This window comes from Meles meles, chromosome 2, assembly GCF_922984935.1.
Source record: "Meles meles chromosome 2, mMelMel3.1 paternal haplotype, whole genome shotgun sequence".
NCBI classification, from domain to species: domain Eukaryota; kingdom Metazoa; phylum Chordata; class Mammalia; order Carnivora; family Mustelidae; genus Meles; species Meles meles.
In genome coordinates this window covers 26318888-26340174 of record NC_060067.1, presented here as the reverse complement: position 1 = coordinate 26340174, position 21287 = coordinate 26318888, and the positions used below count along the sequence as shown (strand labels likewise).

Here is a 21287-nt window from a genome sequence, read left to right as displayed (position 1 = left end):
GTTGAGAAGAGAGAGATAGCATCAAGGGAATAAGGAAACAATGGTGCACTGGCCGGCAAAGGCAATAAGGATTATTAAAGGAAAGGTTGGGGGGAAGGGAACCCTTGCCGACTCAGGAAGCCGCCGCGGGAGAAAACCACGCTGAAAAGGCAAAGCGGGCTTCCACAGGGGCGGAGCCAACTACTGTGCGCAAGCGCAACCGGGCCCAGGTGGACGGCGCCGCGGAAGCGAAGCCTCCTAAAGACGCCGCGGCGCTTGGCTGCTGCTGCGCGTGCGCAGGCGGAGCGCCGCTGGAGCCGTCTTGTTTGCAGCCTCCAACGCCGCGGCCGCCTTTCTGGGATTTGAGTCTCGCGCTTTCTTCGTTCGCTCGCCGGCGGGTTCGCGCCCCCTCTCGCGCCCCTGGGCAGCGAGGCTGGGAGGGGGTTGGAGGGGGCTGTTGATCGCCGCCTTTAAGTTGTGCTCGGGGCGGCCATGTCGGCCGGCGAGGTCGAGCGCCTAGTGTCGGAGCTGAGCGGCGGGACCGGAGGGGATGAGGAGGAAGAGTGGCTCTATGGCGGTACGGAACTTCCTGTCCCTTCTCTCACTCCCGGGTTCTCTCAGGCCTTCCCTCGCGGCCCGCAAACGGCCGGCGGCCCGGGCCCCTCACGCCGCCGCTGGGGCCTCTCATACGGAGCCAGGTCCGGCCTGACTTAGGCCGAGCGAGGCGTGCGCGTTCCCCGGCCTCTCCTCGGCCTCCCCTTCCGCGCAGCCCGCGCCCCACAACGCAGCCACCCCGGGGCGGTCGGGCTGGGTCGGGGGCTGGGCACGGGCCGGATCCCCGCCTCGCCCTCTTCCCCGCGCGGGCTTCCCGGCCGCCTGGTCTCCGCGCTCTTTCCCCTACTGTTTACCTCCATTCTGAGCTCTGTTGGTGTGTCTCTTCCTGCCCCTTGGCTGTAGGATATCCTCCCCGTCCCTTTCAGAAACAGTCTTTCTGTAATAATAGCTGAATAAAGTTGATGCTGTAAAACTAACGTCTTGTTTCTTGATGGTCAGTTTGTATCGAATGCACCTGCAAGGGTACTTCCTTGTCTGAAAGTCGTGCTTTAAAAATAATTAATTAAGAGAGAGAGAGAGAAAGATGGAATACATTATGGCCCATAAAGAAAACCCCGAATGTCTCCTGTATTAAGGTGAAGTTTTTCATTTTTAAGAGAGTGCTCTTTAACCCATATCATTAAAAGTATTTCATGTCCCTTAGGCTTATAGTTTTTAGTTATTTCATATGTATCTTTTTTTCCCCAAAATAAGTTCAGTGCACTTTGTTACTTCACGCTTGAAAGGGACTTGATATCTGGTTTTTAACTTTTGATTAAGTCACAGTCTCTTCTTGTCTGTTAATGATAACTAGATTTGAAAGTTAGTATGTGTTCCTTGCCTAAAATTGTATATTCTTTAGTGTAGTAAAAGTGCACGTTTGGGCATCATGCAGCTCCTTGATGCTGTGACTTTGACAAACTTTGATTTTGACAGACTTGTAAAATTCATTATTTTTGGTGGCAAAATTTTACATCAGTCATATTCTTTGAAATGTAAATGTGCAGGGTTTCCTTAACAAAGATTTAGAAATAGTTATTGCCTCTTAAATTAAGCTTGATATTATAGAAGTAAAGTCTGATTTTTTTTTTTCATAGAAGACATATTTTGTTAAGTCATTATAAGGTGATCTAACTTTGGATGTGCTTATAGGCCCATGGGACGTGCATGTGCACAGTGATTTGGCAAAGGACCTAGGTTAGTGCTTGTGATGATCACTTCAGATTTTCATAATACTGGTTTCTTTAAGAGTGGTTTGTTTGTTAATTTAATTTATTTATTTATGTATTTTTTTTGGTAGATGAAAATGAAGTTGAAAGGCCAGAAGAAGAAAATGCCAGGTTAGTGGAATTTGTTGTTGATACTTATATAGATTGTATGATACAGTGGTTCTGTCAACAAATTGTCAGAATTATTTCATTGTAATCATTAGCTTGAATACAGCATATTGACTGAAGGTTCAAAGACATTGAATCCTTTAGAGTTTATTTCTATTTCAGGACCTAATCAGTTCTGTTTATTTCCTAGTAGCTTAGGGGACAGTTTTTGAAGTAAGGGTTTGAATATTCTTCACTATTAAGTAACTTTGTACTCTTAAGTGGGCATAGTAGTGGAGTATAACATAACCATTAGACTAATAAAAAAAAAATTTCAAAAAAATTTTTTTGGTTTAAAAAAAAGAATCCTTTAACTTTTTGCAATTTATTAGTAAGGTGGTAGTGCACTTTGGTTATAATTTCAACATTTTGTATTTAAATTCAAAGTGGAATTAATGAATCTGTTATAAGATTGTTTCCTTTTGTTAGACTGCTAGAAAGATTTGAGTATCATTTACAGAACATGTAAACAGAGCTTGAAACATTTAGATTTCAGAACAACTCACACAGACAAGTACAGGGATATGCTGACATTACTCATCAAATCTACTATCAATGACTTAATGTCACCTAATGGGGAAGGGGTGGTTAAAAAAAGATCTTTTAAAGAATATTTGGGTTTAGATAGTGGAGGAAGTATCACTCTGCACCCATCAGAATAGGATGGCTACCATCAAAAAGAAAGTAACAGGTGTTGGTGAAGATATGCAGAAGTTAGAACTATCATACGCTGATGGTAGAATTGTGAAAAGGTGCAGCTATTTTAGAAAACAGTTCGTCAAAAGGTTAAACATAGTTACTATATGACCTAGGAATTTCACTTCTAAGGATATGCCTTGGAGAATTGATACATATCCACACAAAAACTTATACATGAATATTCCTAGCAGCATTGCTTATAATAGCCAAAAGTGGAAATAAACATCCATCAAATGTTGAATGGATAGATAAAATATGGTATATCCCTATTGTGGAATACAATGTGGCAGTAAAAAGAAATGAAGTATTGATATCTGTTACAATGTAGATGAACCTTGAAAACATGCTAAGCTGAAGAAGCCAGTCCCAAAGAACTAAATATTTTATGGTTCAATTAAAATAAATGTACAGAACAGGTAAATCTGTAGAGACAGAGTGGTTGCCAGGACTGAGGTCAGGGGAAATGGGGAGTGATTACTGATACAAGGTTTCTTATTCAGGTGATGAAAAGTTAACTGAAGTTAGGCAGTTGTAATGGTTGCACTATTCTGTATATTCTGTAAATGTGAAAAGCCATTCAGTTGAATGCTTCAAATTGGTGGGTTTTGTGGTACATGAAATCTACTTCAGAGCTGGTAGGGGTATACCTTAGAGATACTGTGGGTTCAGTTCCACAGCAATAAAGTGAGTCAAATGAATTTTTTGGTTTCCAGGTGCATATCGGAGTTTTGTTTATAGTGGAATCTCTTAAGTGTGATAGTATTATGTTAAAAAAACAACGTACATACCTTAATTAAAAAGTATTTTCACACTAAAAAAAAAATCCTAACCATCCTCTGAGCTTTCAGCAATTCCTGTTTTTGCTGGTTGCAGGGTCTTGCTTTGAAATTGAACGCTGCTGATGATCAGGGTGGTGGTTGCTGAGGGTTGGGGTGGCAATTTCTTATGAGACAACCGTAAAGTTTGCCGCATCCATTGACTCTTCCTTTTATGAACAATGGTTTCTCTGTAGCAGTGATGCTGTTTGATAGCATTTTACTCACAGTAGACCCTCCTTCCGAATTGAAGTCAGTCCTCCCAAACTCTGCTGCTGTTTTATCAACTAAGTTTAGGGAATATTCTGAATCCTTCTTTAGCCATTTCAACAGTCTTCACCGCATCTTTACCAGGAGTAGGTTCCATGTCAAGAAACCACTTTTTTTTTGCTCACCCATGAGAAGTAACCCCTCATCTGTTGTAGTTTTATCATGAGCCTGCAACAGTGCAGTCCGTCTCCAGGTTCCACTTCTCATTCTAGTTCTCTCGTTATTTCCACCACACCTGCACTTCCTCCGCTGAAGTCTGGAACTCCTAAGTCCTCATGAGGTTTGGAATCCATTTCTTCTAAACTCCTGTTCATGTGGCTATTTGGATCTTTCTCCATGAATCATGAATGTTCTTAATGGCATCTCGAATGATGAAGATGATGCATCCTTTCCAGAAGGTTTTCAACTTACTTTGCCCAGATCTGTCAGAGGAATCACTCTGTCTGTGGCAGCTGTAGTCCTATGAAATGTTTTTCTTCAGTAATAAGACTTGAAAGTCTAAATGAGGCCTTGATCCATGGCTGCAGAATGGATATTTTGTTATGAGGCACGAAAACATTAATCTTATTATTGTATGTCTCAACAGAGAGAGAGAGCTCTTAGGTGACTGGGTGCATTGTCGATGGGCAGTAATATTTGGAAAGAATCCTTTTTTCTGAGCAGTGGTCTCAATGGTGGGCTTGAAATGTTCCGTAAACCATGTTCTCAGCAGATGTGCTGTCGTCAGGCTTTGTTGTTCCGTTTCTACAGCACAGGCAGAGTGGAGTTAGGTTAATTCTTAAGGGCCGTAGGACTTTCAGAATGGTGAGCATTTGCTTCAGCTTAAAGTCACCAGCTGCATTAGCCCCTCACCAGAGAGTCAGCCTCTCCTTTGAAACTTTGAAGCCAGGCCTTGACTTCTTTCCAGCTGTGGAAGTCCGCAATGGCATCTCCTTCCAACAGAAGGCTGATTTGTCTGCATGAAAATCTGCTGTTCAGTGTGACCACCTTTATGAATTCCCTTAGCTGGGTCTTCTGGGGAACTTGAGGCAGCTTCTCCATCAGCACGTGCTGCTTCACCCTGCACTTTGTATTCTGGAGATGGCTTCTGTCCTCAGACCTCATGCACCAGCCTCTGATGGCTTCACACTATTTTTCTACAGCTAACTCACCTCTGACAGCCTTCATAGAATTGAAGAGGGTTATAAGGGCCTTGCTCTGGATTAGCCTTTGGCTTAAGGAAATATTGTGGTGCTTCAGTCTTCTCTCCAGACCACTCAGACTTTCTCCATATTAGCAGTAAGGTGTTTTTACTTTCTTGCCATTCATGTGTTCACTAGAGTTTAGCACTTTTAATCTTCTTTAAGAAAGTTTCTCTGCATTTACACATTTGCCAACTGGTGCCAGCCTTTCACATGCCTTCCTCCCTAACCTTAGTTAAAGTGAGAGGTGTGTGGACTTTTACCCTTGAACACTTAGACACATTAGAGTGTTATAAATTGAACTAATTTCAATATTGTGCTTCAGGGACTAGGGAGCCTGAGGAGAGGGAGAGAGACAGGTGATGGTTGGTCAGTGGAGCAGTCAGAACACACACAGTATTTAGTGATTAAGTTCACCATCTTAAATGGTTGCGATTCATTGCTACCAGAACAGATACAATAGTAACATCAAGCAGATCGCCTTAACATATACAATATTGAAAAAGTTTGAAATGTTGCAAGAATTACCAAAATGTGACAGATCCAAAGTGAGCAAACACTGTTGGAAAAATGCCACTGATAGGTAATATTCTGTTATTACAAACTTCAATTTGAAAAACTTAACTGGGAAGTATAATAGAGCAAAGCATGACAACGTGAGGTATGTCTGAATTTTTAAAAAAGTAAATGGAGGGAAGAAGTGAGACATGGAAGTAAAATTTACTTACGGGATGCTGAAAGGGATTCTTCTTCACTTAAAAATATCCCCTAATTTGGAAGTTTTTTTTTCACTCATTGCTATATTGTGAAATTTTATTATTAAAATCTGTGTATCCAACCCAGTTCCTAACCCTAATCTTATTCACAAAGTTGTAATTTGTGTAGCTTATAGTTATAAAAGTCATTACAATTTTTTCATACCCTGTTTTTTAATTGTTCAAAAATCAATGGGTAGTGTTACAGATTCACAGTTAAATGCAGTTTTTTGGTGAGCTAATCTAGTCCCTTAATTTTGTTATAAGTTCTTGGTTACAATTTTTAAAGCTTATTTTCTGATTGCACATTTGTTTTTCTATATTCAGCTTATTTAAATGTATTGCAGGGAAGTCTTCTATCTTCCCTGAGTATTACTGTCAAATGTCTTTGTATTCTTTACTAAAATTTTATTTGAAGAGCTTATAAGTTTATTTTATCCTGTGGAAAATTTCAACCCATAAAGCTTAATTTTTCTAGGGAAAGCTTATAATTTTGTGTTTCTAGCATTTTAATGGTGATAGGGAATTACAACTTTTGAAAGTACTGGGGAAGGCAAGTTCACTGAACCTGTGTTCTAGTATTTAGCTTGGTACGTCATCACATAGTCCCAGCTGAGCAGAGTCCTTGCTATGAGACTTCTCCCCAGCTTTTTGGTGTCTGGTTCATTGTTAAACCATCTTAACCATTGCATTATGTTGTCTCCAATTTTGTCATGTTTTATTTGTCCAAATTTTTGCTAAATATACTGTTTCGTGGCAAACTGAACTCGTTTCTGGCTACCTAGAAACTTAATTAATCAAGAGCTAAGTGTACTAAAGAATTATAGTTGTATATTTGTTTTCTTGGGTCAAGAAGTATCACAAGTAAAACTTAACACTTAAATTTTCAGTTTTTTTTTTTAACAAATTAGTACATGTTAAGGTTTTTTTTTTTTTTTTTTAAAGATTTTATTTGAGAGAGAGAGAATGAGAGAGCATGATGGGGAGAGGGCCAGAGGGAGAAGCAGACTCCCTGCCGAGCAGGGAGCCATTGTGGCACTTGATCCCAGGACTTCAGGATCATGACTTGGGCGGAAGGCAGTTGCTTCATCAACTGAACCACCCAGGCACCTGATTAAATTTTCAGTTTTTAATCCTTAATTTTTGCTTTCCATGAGGATTGTATTGTAAAATACCACGTAGGGATTAAATTGATGTATATAAGAACTGCTTGACACAAAGTAGGGTGTAGAAGAGATAAGCAGAAATCTCATGAAAAGATGTTTGAACTATATCAAGATCTGGAGGTTTTTCTTAAAAACCTATTAAATATGAGTTAGTTGCTTTGTCCTTGGGTTTCTTTACTATAAAGTGAGGTTAATAGCTAGTTGCCACTATAGAAATCATAATTATTAAAATATAAGAAGTCAATTACACTACAGTACTACAAGTTTTATTTGGTAATTAATGACCATATGCTTGAGTCACGTGAGAAAAGAGGGGTTTATTATTTTATATCAGTTTTGCTTTAATATGGCAAATTCAGGTATTGATTGGCCTTCAAAAAGTAATTTGTTTTTTAATGCATCAAAATTAGGCCTGGAGCTACTAATTGGCATCAAATGGAAAGGCAGTCTTACATGAAGATAAACTTTTTTTAAATCTTAAAGTGTATCTTTTATGAAATAACGTATATCCAATAAAGAGTTAGGGTAAATAAAATTAAGTGTGATGCATATTTTTAAAATAATAAAAAACTCGAATTATAGCCCATTGTCAGATTTGCAATTTGACATCATTTGGCAGTTCTATTCTACTTTGAATGTTGAATATGGGTGTTATGCAAAGCAGTAGGAATAGCAGAATAGCACACACAATTTTTGCCATCCTTTTTCTTTTCCAGTGGAGATAGAAATTTTAGGAAACTATCAGAGCTTTCAAAAAATACTAGTATACTCTGTCTGTACTTCTGAAAAGTAATACTAGACTTGTGTGCTTATTTCTGTTGTTTGTAGTGCTAATCCTCCATCTGGAATTGAAGACGAAACTGCTGAAAATGGCGTGCCGAAACCGGTAACATAAGGCTTTGAAATTTAGTTACTTTTCTGTTTAAAGTCTTTATAGTAGTTTCCCCTTCACTTAGGAAGAAAGCCACAAATTGAACTTGACTTTCAGTGTCCGGTGTGATCTGGGCTGCTTTTATATTCCACCTCATCTGGTGCCATCAAAAGCACAGTGGTGAGAGACAGTGGTGGGAAGAGACTTTCCATTGAAATAAGTGGAGCATGTGCAAAGGCTTGAAGCTGACTGCTATCAAGGAACTGAGTGATTGTAGCTCAACTACAGAGATCATAGTGAACCTCATTTTCAAGGAAAACATTAAGTCCCACAGCCCAAATTTGATTATCATAATTTTGGAACAATATGTTTTTACATAAATATGTGATGTTCTCTAACTTCAGTCATGCCTGTTAAAAATGTTGTTGGGGGGGGGACACGTATTATTGGTTTTATGAATATTTTAACATTCTGATCCTATGAAAAGAAGGAAATCATTATTCTACAGGCTTGAACTTGTATACAAAAAAATAGTTTGCCTAGGTGAACTACTTTTTTGTTTACTATTCTGTGACTAACAACAAAATTGCCTTTTAGAGCCAAAATAAAACCTTTGTAAATGGTCCCACTTTATGCTCATAGAAACAAAGTAGTCCCTCAGTCATTTGCATCCAGGGACTCTTCTAACTGTAAATGAATGGCAAGAATAACTGAACTGCTCCTTAACTCTTTGGTGTCTTTTAACCATAACTCTTTTTTTTTTTTTTTTTAAAGATTTATTTATTTGACAGATAGAGACCACAAGTAGGCAGAGAGGCAGGCAGAGAGAGAGAGAGGAGGAAGCAGGCTCCCAGCCAAGCAGAGAGCCCGATGCGGGGCTCGATCCCAGGACCCTGGGATCATGACCTGAGCTGAAGGCAGAGGCTTTAACCCGCTGAGCCACCCAGGCGCCCCTTTTAACCATAACTCTTAAAGTTAATTGTTTTCCTCTTCATATTCTTGATAAAAATTCCTCAGATACTTACTTTTTATAATTTATGTTCTAAATATCTTAGTACAGTGTCTTAGATTTTTTTTTTTCAGAGAAGCAGTTGTAAATCATAGGAAAAAATACGTGAGGTGTTACTTACAAAAAGATGATGCTGAGAAAAGATTTTATTTTACATTCTTATCCCTATTTATCATGTGTAACAGTTATACGCGAGGTAACAGTGCTAGGAAATTGTAATTTTTCTCTAAAACTGTACTTCAAAAAACACAAAATGATTACTTTTTCACTCAGATGTTGAGATGAATTATTGAATGTATTTTATAATTGTTTATGTTGGTATAGAAAGTGACCGAGACTGAAGACGATAGTGATAGTGACAGTGATGATGATGAGGATGATGTTCATGTCACTATAGGAGACATTAAAACGGGAGCACCACAGTATGGGTAAGTTTGCTTTTTTGTTTTTTTGTTTGTTTTAAGATTTATTTATTTGAGAGAAAGAGAAAGAGAATACACACGCATATAGGTGGAAGGGGCAGAGAGAGAGGGAGACTGTCTCAAGGAGACTCCCTGCTGAGTGTGGAGCCCTACATGGGGCTCAACCTCATGACCTGAGCCGAAACCAAGAGTTGGATACTCAACTGACTGAGCCACCCCGGTGGTAAGTTATTTCTAACTAACAGTTGTGTGCCTAAATAGAGGATAGCATGCTTGTATCAAACCAGTGGTGGTTGATTCCATTGTTTATACATTTTACGTCTTACCGTGATGTGAAAGAAGTCTTAAAATTTCACTGTGAGTTTCTGGAAGAGTAGATCTTAAAATTTCTCATCACAAGAAAAAATACAGAACTGTGTGGTGATGGGTGATAAGTAACTATAATCATTTTTCAGTGTATACATATATCAGATCATTATGTTGTACACCTAAAATCAGTAGCATTGTGTCAGTTCTGTCTCATGATAAAAAGGAATTTCACCATGAAAATTTTTCTTTCTTAAAGATAAAGTTAGTTTATTAGATAAAATGCCATGGAAGCAGCTGTTTTTGATTTCTGAAATTAAGATGTTTTCATAAATTGAGGAGTACACATTATTTAGTTAGAGTTAGAAAACCTTAAATTACAGATTTCATCTACATTGTTCTGCCATTGTATTATCCAAAACTGAATTTAGGTTTTTAAAATTTTTTTGTCCAATAAAAACAGTATCAAATTTTTTTTTTTTTTTGGACACTTCATAGTGTATTTTTGAAGTTGTTAATTACTCTGTTGGCATTTTAAGACAATATGTTGTCTCAAGTTTTATAGTCTGTGAAACTGAATCTAATGAATCAACTATCATTAGCTCATTGAGCACATAAAGATCTTACAGAAAGGCTAGTACAGAATGTGATTTTGTTATGGTGGCAGAATAAGAGTCAGTATTTTTCTGTGGTTTATCAGATTAGATACATAATATAGTGCTTGTGCATTGGGAGCATAAACTATTCATCAGTTGCACTATAATTCATTATGCAGCCTTATCTGGAATCAAGCAATATATAGGTAAATATTTTTGAGTATTTTATTTCTATAGTAGAGCAATTTTTTTTTCAAAAGTTATTTTAGGAGCTTAAAGGTAACTCAGTTATTGTCATGGTCCATTTCACACTGTAATAAGGACTGTCTGTAATTTTATAACTCTAGAGATCAGGGTTGAGAAGAGACAGTAATGTTAGGGGTAGATAACTCTCAGTATTCTCATCTCCACTTAAAAAATTAGTGTTGGGCTTATATGTAATGATAGTAGACCTTTATGTTAATAGGCCTTTGCCATCTGCATTATGCAAAAGGAACACTGTAGTCATTGTGCATGTAGTAAATACTCTTCTGTAGTTGCAAATACAAATTTTATTTTTATTTATGTTTATTTTTTAAAGATTTTATTTTAATTTATTTGACAGAGAGGGATCACAAGTAGGCAGAGAGGCAGGCAGAGAGAGAGGGGAAGGCAGGCTCCCTGCTCCCTCCTCTGCTCTGCTGAGCAGAGAGCCCAATGCGGGGCTCGATCCCAGGACCCTGGGATCATGACCTGAGCCGAAGGCAGAGGCTTAACCTGCTGAGCCACCCAGGTGCCCCAAATACAAATAATTTTATTTAACAGTTAAATAGTGTTTTTTTAAATTAATATGACCAAATTTTTGGTAGAAATTGCATTCAAATATTGAATGTACATAGACTCCCATGGTACATTTTCTGAACATTCTTTTTTCTTTATCTTTTTTTTTTTTTTACTGAAAAAGCTAACAGTTTATTATAATTCTATTATTTAACAATCTAGGAAGTTTGCAGCCATTAGCAGTTTCATTGCAATTTTAGGTGCAACTGGGAATTCAGGAATCTGTGGAGTGGTTAGTGTAGTGAACCTTGTAGGTAAAATACATGCATACTTTCCGTAGCACATATGAAGAGATCTCTCTATAACTGACTTCATTAGTTTTGTTCTCAGCAAGCTGACCTGGGCCACCCAACATGGCTTTTATTGTTCTGGATGTTAGTGTATGTTCTCTTTTTACAATAAGTTCATGACCATCCAAAGATAACAATTTGACATTCTGGAATCAGGGCCTTCACAGCCACCATTAGGTTTTTATGAAATTCTACTTTACTTCCATAGGTTGTTTAGTAATTTCTTGTCATCCCTGCAGCCACCGCAGTCCTGAACTTTATTTCTTAGAGCAATTTCCAGCTTCATGAAATGCAGTTATGTTAGTTCATGTTTATCACTTTAGACACTAAAGTTCTTGAGTAGAAACCATTGTTTATGTATTTCTCTTTTCCTCACAGTGCTTTACATATAGTAAATACTCAGTGAATGTTTGTTGACTAAACAGTTTTCCTCAGTATTTTTTCCTCAGTATTTCAACCTGAAAAATTTCAAATTATCTAAGAAAGTTGAAAGAATTGTGTGAACACCCGTTTTACCCATCATCTAGATTACACAATTCACATTTTGCTGGGTTTGCTTTACCAAATATACATGTAAATGTATATATCTCTGTCCATGCTTCTACTCTTCAGTTGATTTACTTTTTATGGTTTGTTTTTTTTTGCATTTCAAAGTAACTTATAGGTCTTTCTGAAGGGTGTAAAACTTAACCTTGATATTTCAAGATATATCTCTTGAAAACTGAAAGAGTCTATGAGAAAATAAAATTTGATGACTATTTAACTTTGTGCACAGAATTTTCAGAAGCAAATTTAAAGAGCAAATTGTATTCCAGGAACAATACTAAATGGGTTTAGCGGTTTAGAAAGTACAAAATAACATTTTTTTTTCAGGCAACATACTTTTGTTACAAAGTTCATTTTATCTCTAAGCTTGTGCAGAAAAATGGTTTCTTACCTTTGAGATTCACCCATTGCAAAACACTTAAAAATGTTTGTTGACACTACATTAGTTGATGATGAGACTGTGAGAAATAATAAAGTAGTCCTTATTTAGTGGAAGTAGTAAGGAAGACAGGCATGTGAGCAAATACTTCCAGTGGGGTTTAAGTGCTGGAATAGAAATAGAATAGTGAATTGAAAACTTTGAGAGAAGAGTTGCTAAAAGCCTACCCCTGTTGAGGAAAAGGTCCTAGAGGAGGTAATGTGTGAACTTCTTTGAATAATTTTTGAGTCAGGAGGAAGAGGACTGATGATTTAGTAGAGGACACTACTGAGCTGTAGTCGAAGCATTGGCTTAGAGAGACTACAGGGCTGGAGAATATGGAAGATGGGAAAAGGTGATTGAAACCACTTGAGGGAGTTAGTACCTTTAGAGGTTTTTAAGTAGGTTAGTTTATTTGAAAAGATAACTTGCAGCAGTAGTTGAGGTGGACTGAATAGAAAGAAATTAATACATTTGAATTGTCCGCATGAGATGATAAGCCAGACTAAGACTGTGGCAGCAGTATAGGGATGGGTGGAAAATGACGCATTGGAGTGCATAATAGCGGTAACATGGGTTGTGGATGCAGAGTGAGATAAAGGACTCAATGACTTAAAGCTTTCTAGAGCAGTTAATTGAGTACCTAAAAGTATATTAGCATGTATGGATAATGTAGAAGGAGTAGGTGAAAATACATTTTTTTGATGGATTTATTTTGAAGTTTCTTAAAAACCCAAATATGTAAGGTCTGGCACCTAGAGAATCCTGAGACCTCATGGGGGTCTAATGGAAGGCATCAGATCAGCTTAAGTGCAGTTTTCCAAACAGCTAAGCTTCTCTACATATATGAATACCAAAGCCTTAGTTGTTTTAAAAAAAAAAAGTGATGGTGTTATTTTTTGACATTTTATTTATTTATTAGAGACAGAGAATGAGTGAGCAGGGGGAGGAGCAGGAGAGGGAGGGGGGAGAGAATATCCTAAGCAGCCTGCACTGAGTATGGAGCCCTATATGGGGCTTGAGCTCATGTTAGATTCATGACCTGAGCTGAAATCAAGAGTCGGACACTTAGCTGACTGAGCCACGCAGACGCCCTGAAAAGTGGTGTTTTTGGGTTTTTTTGTTTTTTAAAAGATTTTATTTATTTATTTGACAGAAAGATCACAAGTAGACAGAGAGGCAGGCAGAGAGCGATAGAGTGAGCAGGCTCCCTGCTGAGCAGAGAGCCTGATGCGGGACTCGATCCCAGGACCCTGAGATCACCACCCAAGCAGAAGACCGTGGCCCAACCCACTGAGCCACCCAGGCACCCCTGAAAAGTGGTGTTTTAAAGACAAAACATGGAAGGGAAAATAGTTGGGTGGGAATCAAGAGGTTCATTTATTGAACTTATCATTAAGACTTTTATGAATACTATTTAGTTTTATCCTTAGCAATTCTGTAAGAGGACCATTTAGAGACTACTTGATTTTTGTACATTTGGCTTTTAAAATTTTTTTTAAAATTTTATTATTTCAGAGAGAGCAAGAGCAAGCAGGGGGAGGGAGAGAGGGAGAGGGAAAAGCAGACTTCCCTCTGAGCAGGGAGCCCTACCCAGGGCTCAATCCCAGGACCCTGAGATCATGACCTGAGCTGAAAGCAGATACTGAACCTTGACTGAGCCACCCAGGCGCCCCTATACATTTGACTTTTAAACAGCTAGAACTCAGATATACATAATCCAAAAGTGCTTTTGCTGTGCTGGATTTAGATTGTTGAAATGTAAGCATTGTGGGACAGGAGCTATATTTGTTCAGTTCGTCATTCTCGTTCCTTAGCCTAGAACTATGTCTGATGCATTCTTGGTATTTAAGCATTTACTGATGAATTAATGTCCTTGAAACGATTTAAACATTTCAGGATTGTATGGTAGTACTACCTGACAGTGACAGTTTAATTTGGGCTATTTCATAGTTTCTGCATTTATAGCAGTGGAGCTTTATACAATTATTTGAATATTTTATTACACTTATTTTTCACTTTTTGTGTATCATTTTTAAGCAGAAAACTGAAAAATGATGGTGCTAATGTAAGTGAATAACTTAAGTCTCATAATTTTAGTACATTGTAGATAAAAAATAGAAATTATTAGGCAGATCAGAAATAATGAATCTTTACAAGTCCAATTACCTGAACTTGTGAGAATAAAGGAGCAAATTAAATAACATGAATATAATGTGAGAAATATATCATTGAAAACATTGAGGTCTTACTATATTTTAGTCTATTTTGGTTAGTGTATTTGATTTTCCTCTTCATATACGAGAATGCATTGTATGCAGAAGTAGAGAACTGTTTCTAAATCCATGTTACAGAAAATTTATACAAAATCCATGAGGTCTTAAGTGACTTAGCCAGGGTTATACAAGTAGTAATTGATGAAACTTGTATTTGAACCTGGGTCTGACTTCAGATTTTCTATTTTTTTTCCTCTGTCATGTGTATATTACATTAAGAAAGTATAGCTCAATAATTTTTTCTTTTTTTTTTTTTTTAAAGATTTTATTTATTTATTTGACAGATAGAAATCACAAGTAGGGAGAGAGGCAGGCAGGCAGAGAGAGAGGAGGAAGCAGGCCCCCTGCCAAGCAGAGAGCCCGATGCAGGGCTCTATCCCAGGACCCTGGGATCATGACCTGAGCGAAAGGCAGAGGCTTTAACCCACTGAGCCACCCAGGCGCCCCTCAATAATTTTTTCATATGTGGACATTCATATAACCACCACCCAGATCAAAATATGGCACATTACTAGCATTCTAGGAATTTCTTTCTTATTTCTTTAGTCATTAACCACAGACTACTTCCAAACACTTTTCTACTTTTACCCTAGATTTATTTTTAGATTTAATATAAATGAATTCATTTTTATGGGCGAAAATACCCTATGGGTATTTGAAAGAGGGATTTATCAATAGTAACCAATGCAGGGAGGACTACAGGGATTTCACTGGACTTGGAAACAAGATGGAGAAATTTCTTTATTGCAGGATTGCTGCATATTGAACAAGTAGGAGGTGAGAAAATGAAGACAAGGTATATAGACTTTTTTCCTCTTAGCCAAGTTTCTTACAAAGTTTGGTACAGTGAGATACTGACTTAGTAGCAGATAGGTTTTTTAGATGGAAAAAATGGTAGACTTTAAAAAAATATGTTTTTTAATTAGTTTAGAACATTTTCTGAAATGTGTGAGTCATTGTTAATCCATGTAGTTACTATGTGGGGTGTGTAATTTATTTGTACACATTCAATATATTGCTGTTTTAAGTTTCTCAGTATAATTTTTATTTTGTTTTTAGGAGTTATGGTACAGCACCTGTAAATCTTAACATCAAAACAGGGGGAAGAGTTTATGGAACTACAGGTAAAACTTGTATTTGTAGCTGTATAAATTGGAAAATAAGGCATTATATGAAGGTCATAAATAGGTAGAATTCTTACAGCTCAGTTAAAAAGAGTGGTTTTGACCATACATGACAGAGACGGACAAATTTTTTTTTTAAAGATTTTATTTATTTACTAGAAAGAGCACATGTATGAGCACACACAGAGAGAGAGGGAGAAGCAGACCCCTGCTGAGCTGGGGGCTTGATGTGAGGCTCAATCTCAGGACCCTAGGATCATGACCTGAGCTGAGAGCAGATGCTTAATTGGCTGAGCCAACCAGGTGTCCCTGGACAAATTTTCTGTAATATTTTAGGTTCTGTGGGTCACAGGGTTGCAGTTACATGGTTGGCTTTCTTGTTTGTTTTACAACTCTTTGACAAGGTAAAGACTAAGCTCACAGGCTGTACAAAAAAAGTGATTTAAAACATGGAAGTTAGCAACTTCCTGTTGGTACAGGAATTCCTTATAAGCAGCTAGCATCTAAACTCTCAGTCCAGTTAATTTTATAGCTGCTCCATAAAGTTTGATCTCACCTTTATTTATGGCAAAAATAACTCTAATGCGTTGTTTGGAACCTTTGCTGTATTTAGTGCTATTTAGTAGTAAAAAGGTGTTAATGGTTTCTGTTTTCTGTGATATCTCTTAGCTTTTTGCTAATAACACCTCCTTCACCATTTTGTAATTTTATAAAATAGGAACAAAAGTCAAAGGGGTGGACCTTGATGCACCTGGAAGCATTAATGGAGTTCCACTCTTAGAGGTAGATTTGGATTCCTTTGAAGATAAACCATGGCGTAAACCTGGTAAGATTATTGTGGATTGTATCTGTTTGAAAAGATTTTTAGTACAGATAGTCATTAGAAAAGTACTTTTTTAGCACCCATTTAGAATATTATTTTTAATATAATTTTTCTTGTTTTAAGTAGATGAGGAATAAGAATAGTCTGTATAATTAAATCTTACTGCATCATACCAAAGTGGACTTGAATATTGTTTTTATTGTAATGCCATTTCTAAAGGAAATAACTTTTTTACCCCCTATGTTCGTTTGTTTTGCTTCTTAAATTCCACATGAGTGCAATCATATGTGTTTGTCTTTCTCTGACTTATTTTGCTTAGCATAGTACTCTGGCTTGAAGGAAATACTTTTGATCAAAAATTTTTATAGTACCAGTCCTTTATGGCAGTAATTGGGAGAAATTAGAAGGAGTGATAAAACTGATAGAACACTAAATTTACATTATAGTTTCTTTTATATACTGCATAAAAATAGGATTGAAATATTTGTACACTAACACTGTGCTTTATCTTTAGGTGCTGATCTTTCTGATTATTTTAATTATGGGTTTAATGAAGATACCTGGAAAGCTTACTGTGAAAAACAAAAGAGGATACGGATGGGACTTGAAGTTATACCAGTTACCTCTACTACAAATAAAATTACGGTAATTAGTAAATATTCCAGAATACCCCAGGCTTTTCTACAGTCCCAAATTTTACTCCCCAGATAAATCACTTTTTCCCCCCGTTAAAGTGGTTAAATGCTCTAAGATAGTTTAAAATTTTCATTCTGTTTACCATGTTTGTTTTTTGCCCTTCCTTCCCTTTCAGTTTCGTATTAATGATTATCTGATGTTCTTAGTTTCAAGTCACAGACTAGCCACAGCTAGTTTTTCTTTATATGGCCTATCAATTAAAAATTATGTGGTATCTTAATGGGGAATATGTTATTTAACTTAGGCCGAAGACTGTACTATGGAAGTTACACCAGGTGCAGAGATCCAAGATGGCAGATTCAATCTTTTTAAGGTGAATTTTAGTAAATTATCCTTGGTTGCTCTCATTTTTTGTTCTTGAGTCTGCTCCCGTACCACTACTCAAAGGATAAGATTAAAGTGGAAATAGCTACCTTTTTTCCAAACCTTCAGCTTCCTGGTGACTTACAAATTTGCTGATTGTTGTTTTATCTCCACTTTTGCAAGCATGTGAATTTATAGCCTATTATACTAACAAATGCCAAGTAAAACTATTCTTGCTATATGTTGTGATTTTATTTTGAATTATAGTCTATGTTTGTTTGTAGGACATGTTCACACCAATAGGCTAAGCTCTCATTTTAGATCATGCTATAATTCTTACTGGAACTGGAGATTTATTTTTCTCAATTTTCTTTTAAAAAAGTGGTAAAGAAGATGGCATACTGCTTATTATCTGTATGACACTAAAATCATTGGTGTAATGTGTCTTATAGTTTAAGATGTCTGACAAAGCTTATGCATTTTTAGCAGTCTCTAAGAAAGACTCAACAGAAGAGGATAAAGCTGTTGATTTTTAAAATTCGTAGCTTGAAAGAATTAGGCCTTATGGGGACTTGCAGGTTGATAATCTCACTTGGAAATCAAGTCTGACTTCTGTCTTCTCCATCCCATACGATCACAGGCCCAATCCAAAGAGTAATGTCATATTTTCATACTTTTGCAATACACAGCAACCTGCAAACTCTTCTCAAAACCTGATTGTGTACTCTTTTCCTTTACCTTATTACTTCTTAGTTCTTAATTCTTGTATTGAACGACACTGGAATGAAGACTGGGAGTGGCTTTTAGATTGGGTTATGTACTCAGGGAACTTCTGCGGGCAGGCACTTTTCCTGTGACCCTTTTGGGACTGCAGCCCTGTCCACCGCAATACTGCCTTATGCAATACGTGTGCTATAGCCGCAGATGTAGCCGCTCTGCTGGACACAGTTCTGGGTAGAGAATTTAAGTTTAATTTGCATCCTACTGTGGGTAAGTATTTGGTTCTTGTTCTGCTGTCAATCTTTTGAAAATGTGTAATGATGTCTGTTTTATTTTAAATGGTCATCAAGTGCTTTTTGGTGCTTTCTTCTTATTTAAGGAGTAAATATATTGTTACACTTATTACAACAAATAGGTAGAAAAGTTGTCTTAATGATGAAATAATTCATTTGCAGTGGTCCTTCTTATTTCTTCTAACAAATGAAAACAAGGTGCCCTTATAAACTGCCAGGTTCTGTGTATTTTGTCTTTTTGCAGTAGACTTCTGAAACTAAAGAATAAAAAACTCCCAGGGGCTGGTCTCTTACTCAAAGTGGTCACCATGAATGCATTTTTTATATGCATACTGTGTATCAAAATTATTTTGAAGTTTCTTTTGGCTACATGAGAGGAGGTTATTGTTCCATTCTCATTTATTTGGTTCTGAATGAAGAAGGATTTGAATTTAATGGGTATAGTCTAATGCTTTTTCTTGCCTTGATAATGCACATAAATATTACTCATCTGTTACAAATACTGATTTGGAAACAGGGAGTGTATTTGTTTAATACTTATTAGAGAGAGTATATATGAGTTGGGGCAGGAAGGAATAAAGGGGGAGAATCTCAAGCAGATTCCCTGCTGAGCTGGGAGCCCGACTGGGTCGGGATGCTTAACCTCTTGACTGATGAGATCATGAGCTGAACTAAAATCGTGAATTGGACACTTAACCGACTGAGCCACCCACATGCCCCTAGGGTGTATATTTTAATAATGTGTGAGGCTCAAACTTTTTATGTATATTGTGATCTGTAGGATATAGTTTATTGATGTTGCTCAAAATCTGCAACTACTGGTTGTATGGGAGTGCTTGGCATTTTCAGGTTGCTGTTGACATTAAATTACAGACATGCTTCTGTTACCTTAAAATTTCCTTGTTCAAATTTCTCTAGGGCTATTATTCTTTTAAAAAGTCCGAGTTGTCTCTTACTATCTATCCTGCAACTCTGGGGAATACAAAAATTACTTTAAGAATGTAATGGGTATCCCAAATATGCAGAGGTAAATTTCTTAGGTAGTATTAGGTACCAAGATGTTTATTTTAGACAAAATGCTACAGAAATTGGAGACTTGAGTGATGAGAAATTACCCTGGGAGAAATACAAATCAAACCCACAATGAGATACCACCTTAACACTGGTCAGAATGGCTAAAATGAGCAAGTGAGGAAATGACAGATGTTGACAGGGATATGGAGAAAGGGGAACCCTCGTGCACTGTTGGTAGGAATGCAAGCTAGTGCAGCCACTCTGGAAAACAGTATGGAGGTTCCTCAAGAAGTTGAAAATAGGGCTACCCTATGACCCAGCAATAACTACTGGTTATTTACCCCAAAGATAGGAATGTAGTGATCTGAAGGGGCACCTGCCCCCCAATGTTTATGTAGCAATAGCCAAACTGTGGAAATAGCCCAGATGTCCGTTGACAGATGACTGGATAAAAAGAAGAGGTGAATGTATATACACAATGGAATATTACTCAGCCGTTGAAATGAAATCTTGCCATTTGCAATAGTGTGGATGGAATTAGAGGATATTATGCTGACCAAAATAAGTCAGAGAAAGACAATTACGATTTCACTCATGGAATTTAAGAAACAAAACAGGATCCTGGGGAAGGGGGAGAAAAATAGAACAAGGCAAAGTCAGAGGGAGGCAAACCATAAGAGACTTAATTATAGGAAACAGGGTTTCTGGAGGGGAGTGGGTGGGGGATGGGGTAACTGGGTGATGGACTTTGAGGAGGTCATGTGATGCAATGAACACTGGGCATTATATAGGACTGATGAATCACTGACCTCTACCTCTGAAACTAATAATAGATTATATGATAATTGATTTTAAAATTTAAAAAAGACAAAAAGAACTACTATAGGATTAGAAATAACTTTGAGTGTCATATATAGTTCCTTTCTTTTTCTGTATTTTTTTAGATGTCTAAAGTTGGGGGCACCTGGGTGGCTCAGTTGGTTGAGCTGCTGCCTTTGGCTCACGTCATGATCCCAGGGTCCTGGGATGGAGCTCTGCGTGGGGCTCCCTGCTCAGCAGGGAGCCTGCTTCTCCTCCCTGTGCCTGCCTGCCACTCCCCATGCTCTCTCTGTGTGTCACATAAGTAAATAAAATAAATAAGAGTCTAAAGATGGGATATTAGAGAAGCATATGCCATTTTAATCAGAATCTTGAGTATGGAGAACAGAAGAAAAAGTATTCCAGAATACAGAATTAGTATTCTGTATTCAGTATTACAGAAGTAGCTTGGGCAAAGAAAGAAACTCAATTGCGTAAATAGTAGATGAGAGTATTTAAGAAATTAGCCTTATGGGAATGCCTGGGTGGCTCAGTCAGGTAAGCTTCTGCCTTTGGCTCAGATCATGATCCCAGTGTCCTGGAATTAAGCCCCGTATTGGACTCCTTGCTCACGAGGAACCTGCTTCTCCCTCTGCCTGCTGCTCCCCTTGCTCCCTTTGCTTGTGCTCACACACACATGCTCTCGGTCTCATAAATAAATAAATCTTTAAAATATCTCCATGGGGGCGCCTGGGTGGCTCAGTGGGTTAAAGCCTCTGCCTTCGGCTCAGGTCATGATCCCAGGGTCCTGGGATTGAGCCCCACATCGGGCTCTCTGCTCAGCGGGGAGCCTGCTCCCCTTCTCTCTCTGCCTACCTCTCTGCCTACTTGTGATCTCTGTCAAATAAATAAATAAAATCTTTAAAAAAAAAATATCTCCATGAATTTAAAAAACAGAAATTAGCCTTATCCGAAGAGTTCTTTGGAAAGAAGTGGAAGAGAGGTGGCTTTGCAGGGTTCAATATTAGAAAGCCTTAGAAACAAGGACAAGTTGGAGGAGTTACTGCCTATTTGTGCTAAGAAGGTGCTGAATAAGTAACATAATTCTGGATGTGGCTTTTAAGTAAT

General features: G+C 37.6%; 1 protein-coding gene across 26 annotated transcripts in view; it reads left to right on the top strand.

The window, feature by feature from the left end:
• Positions 1–255: 255 nt before the first annotated feature.
• Positions 256–21287, top strand: part of FIP1L1 (factor interacting with PAPOLA and CPSF1) — a 76561-nt gene continuing 55529 nt past the window's right edge. For 8 of the 26 annotated variants that reach the window (XM_045998350.1, XM_045998347.1, XM_045998339.1 and 5 more), the window contains exons 1-7: positions 256–556; positions 1874–1913; positions 7664–7721; positions 9040–9143; positions 15448–15512; positions 16231–16338; positions 16850–16980. In XM_045998350.1, coding sequence (XP_045854306.1) covers positions 472–556; positions 1874–1913; positions 7664–7721; positions 9040–9143; positions 15448–15512; positions 16231–16338; positions 16850–16980 — 591 coding nt within the window. In that variant the 5' untranslated portion in view covers positions 256–471. Of the gene's footprint in view, positions 557–1725; positions 1771–1873; positions 1914–7663; positions 7722–9039; positions 9144–15447; positions 15513–16230; positions 16339–16849; positions 16981–17275; positions 17345–21287 lie in introns of all 26 variants that reach the window. The other 18 variants (XM_045998345.1, XM_045998343.1, XM_045998330.1 and 15 more) reach the window with 4 other exon arrangements.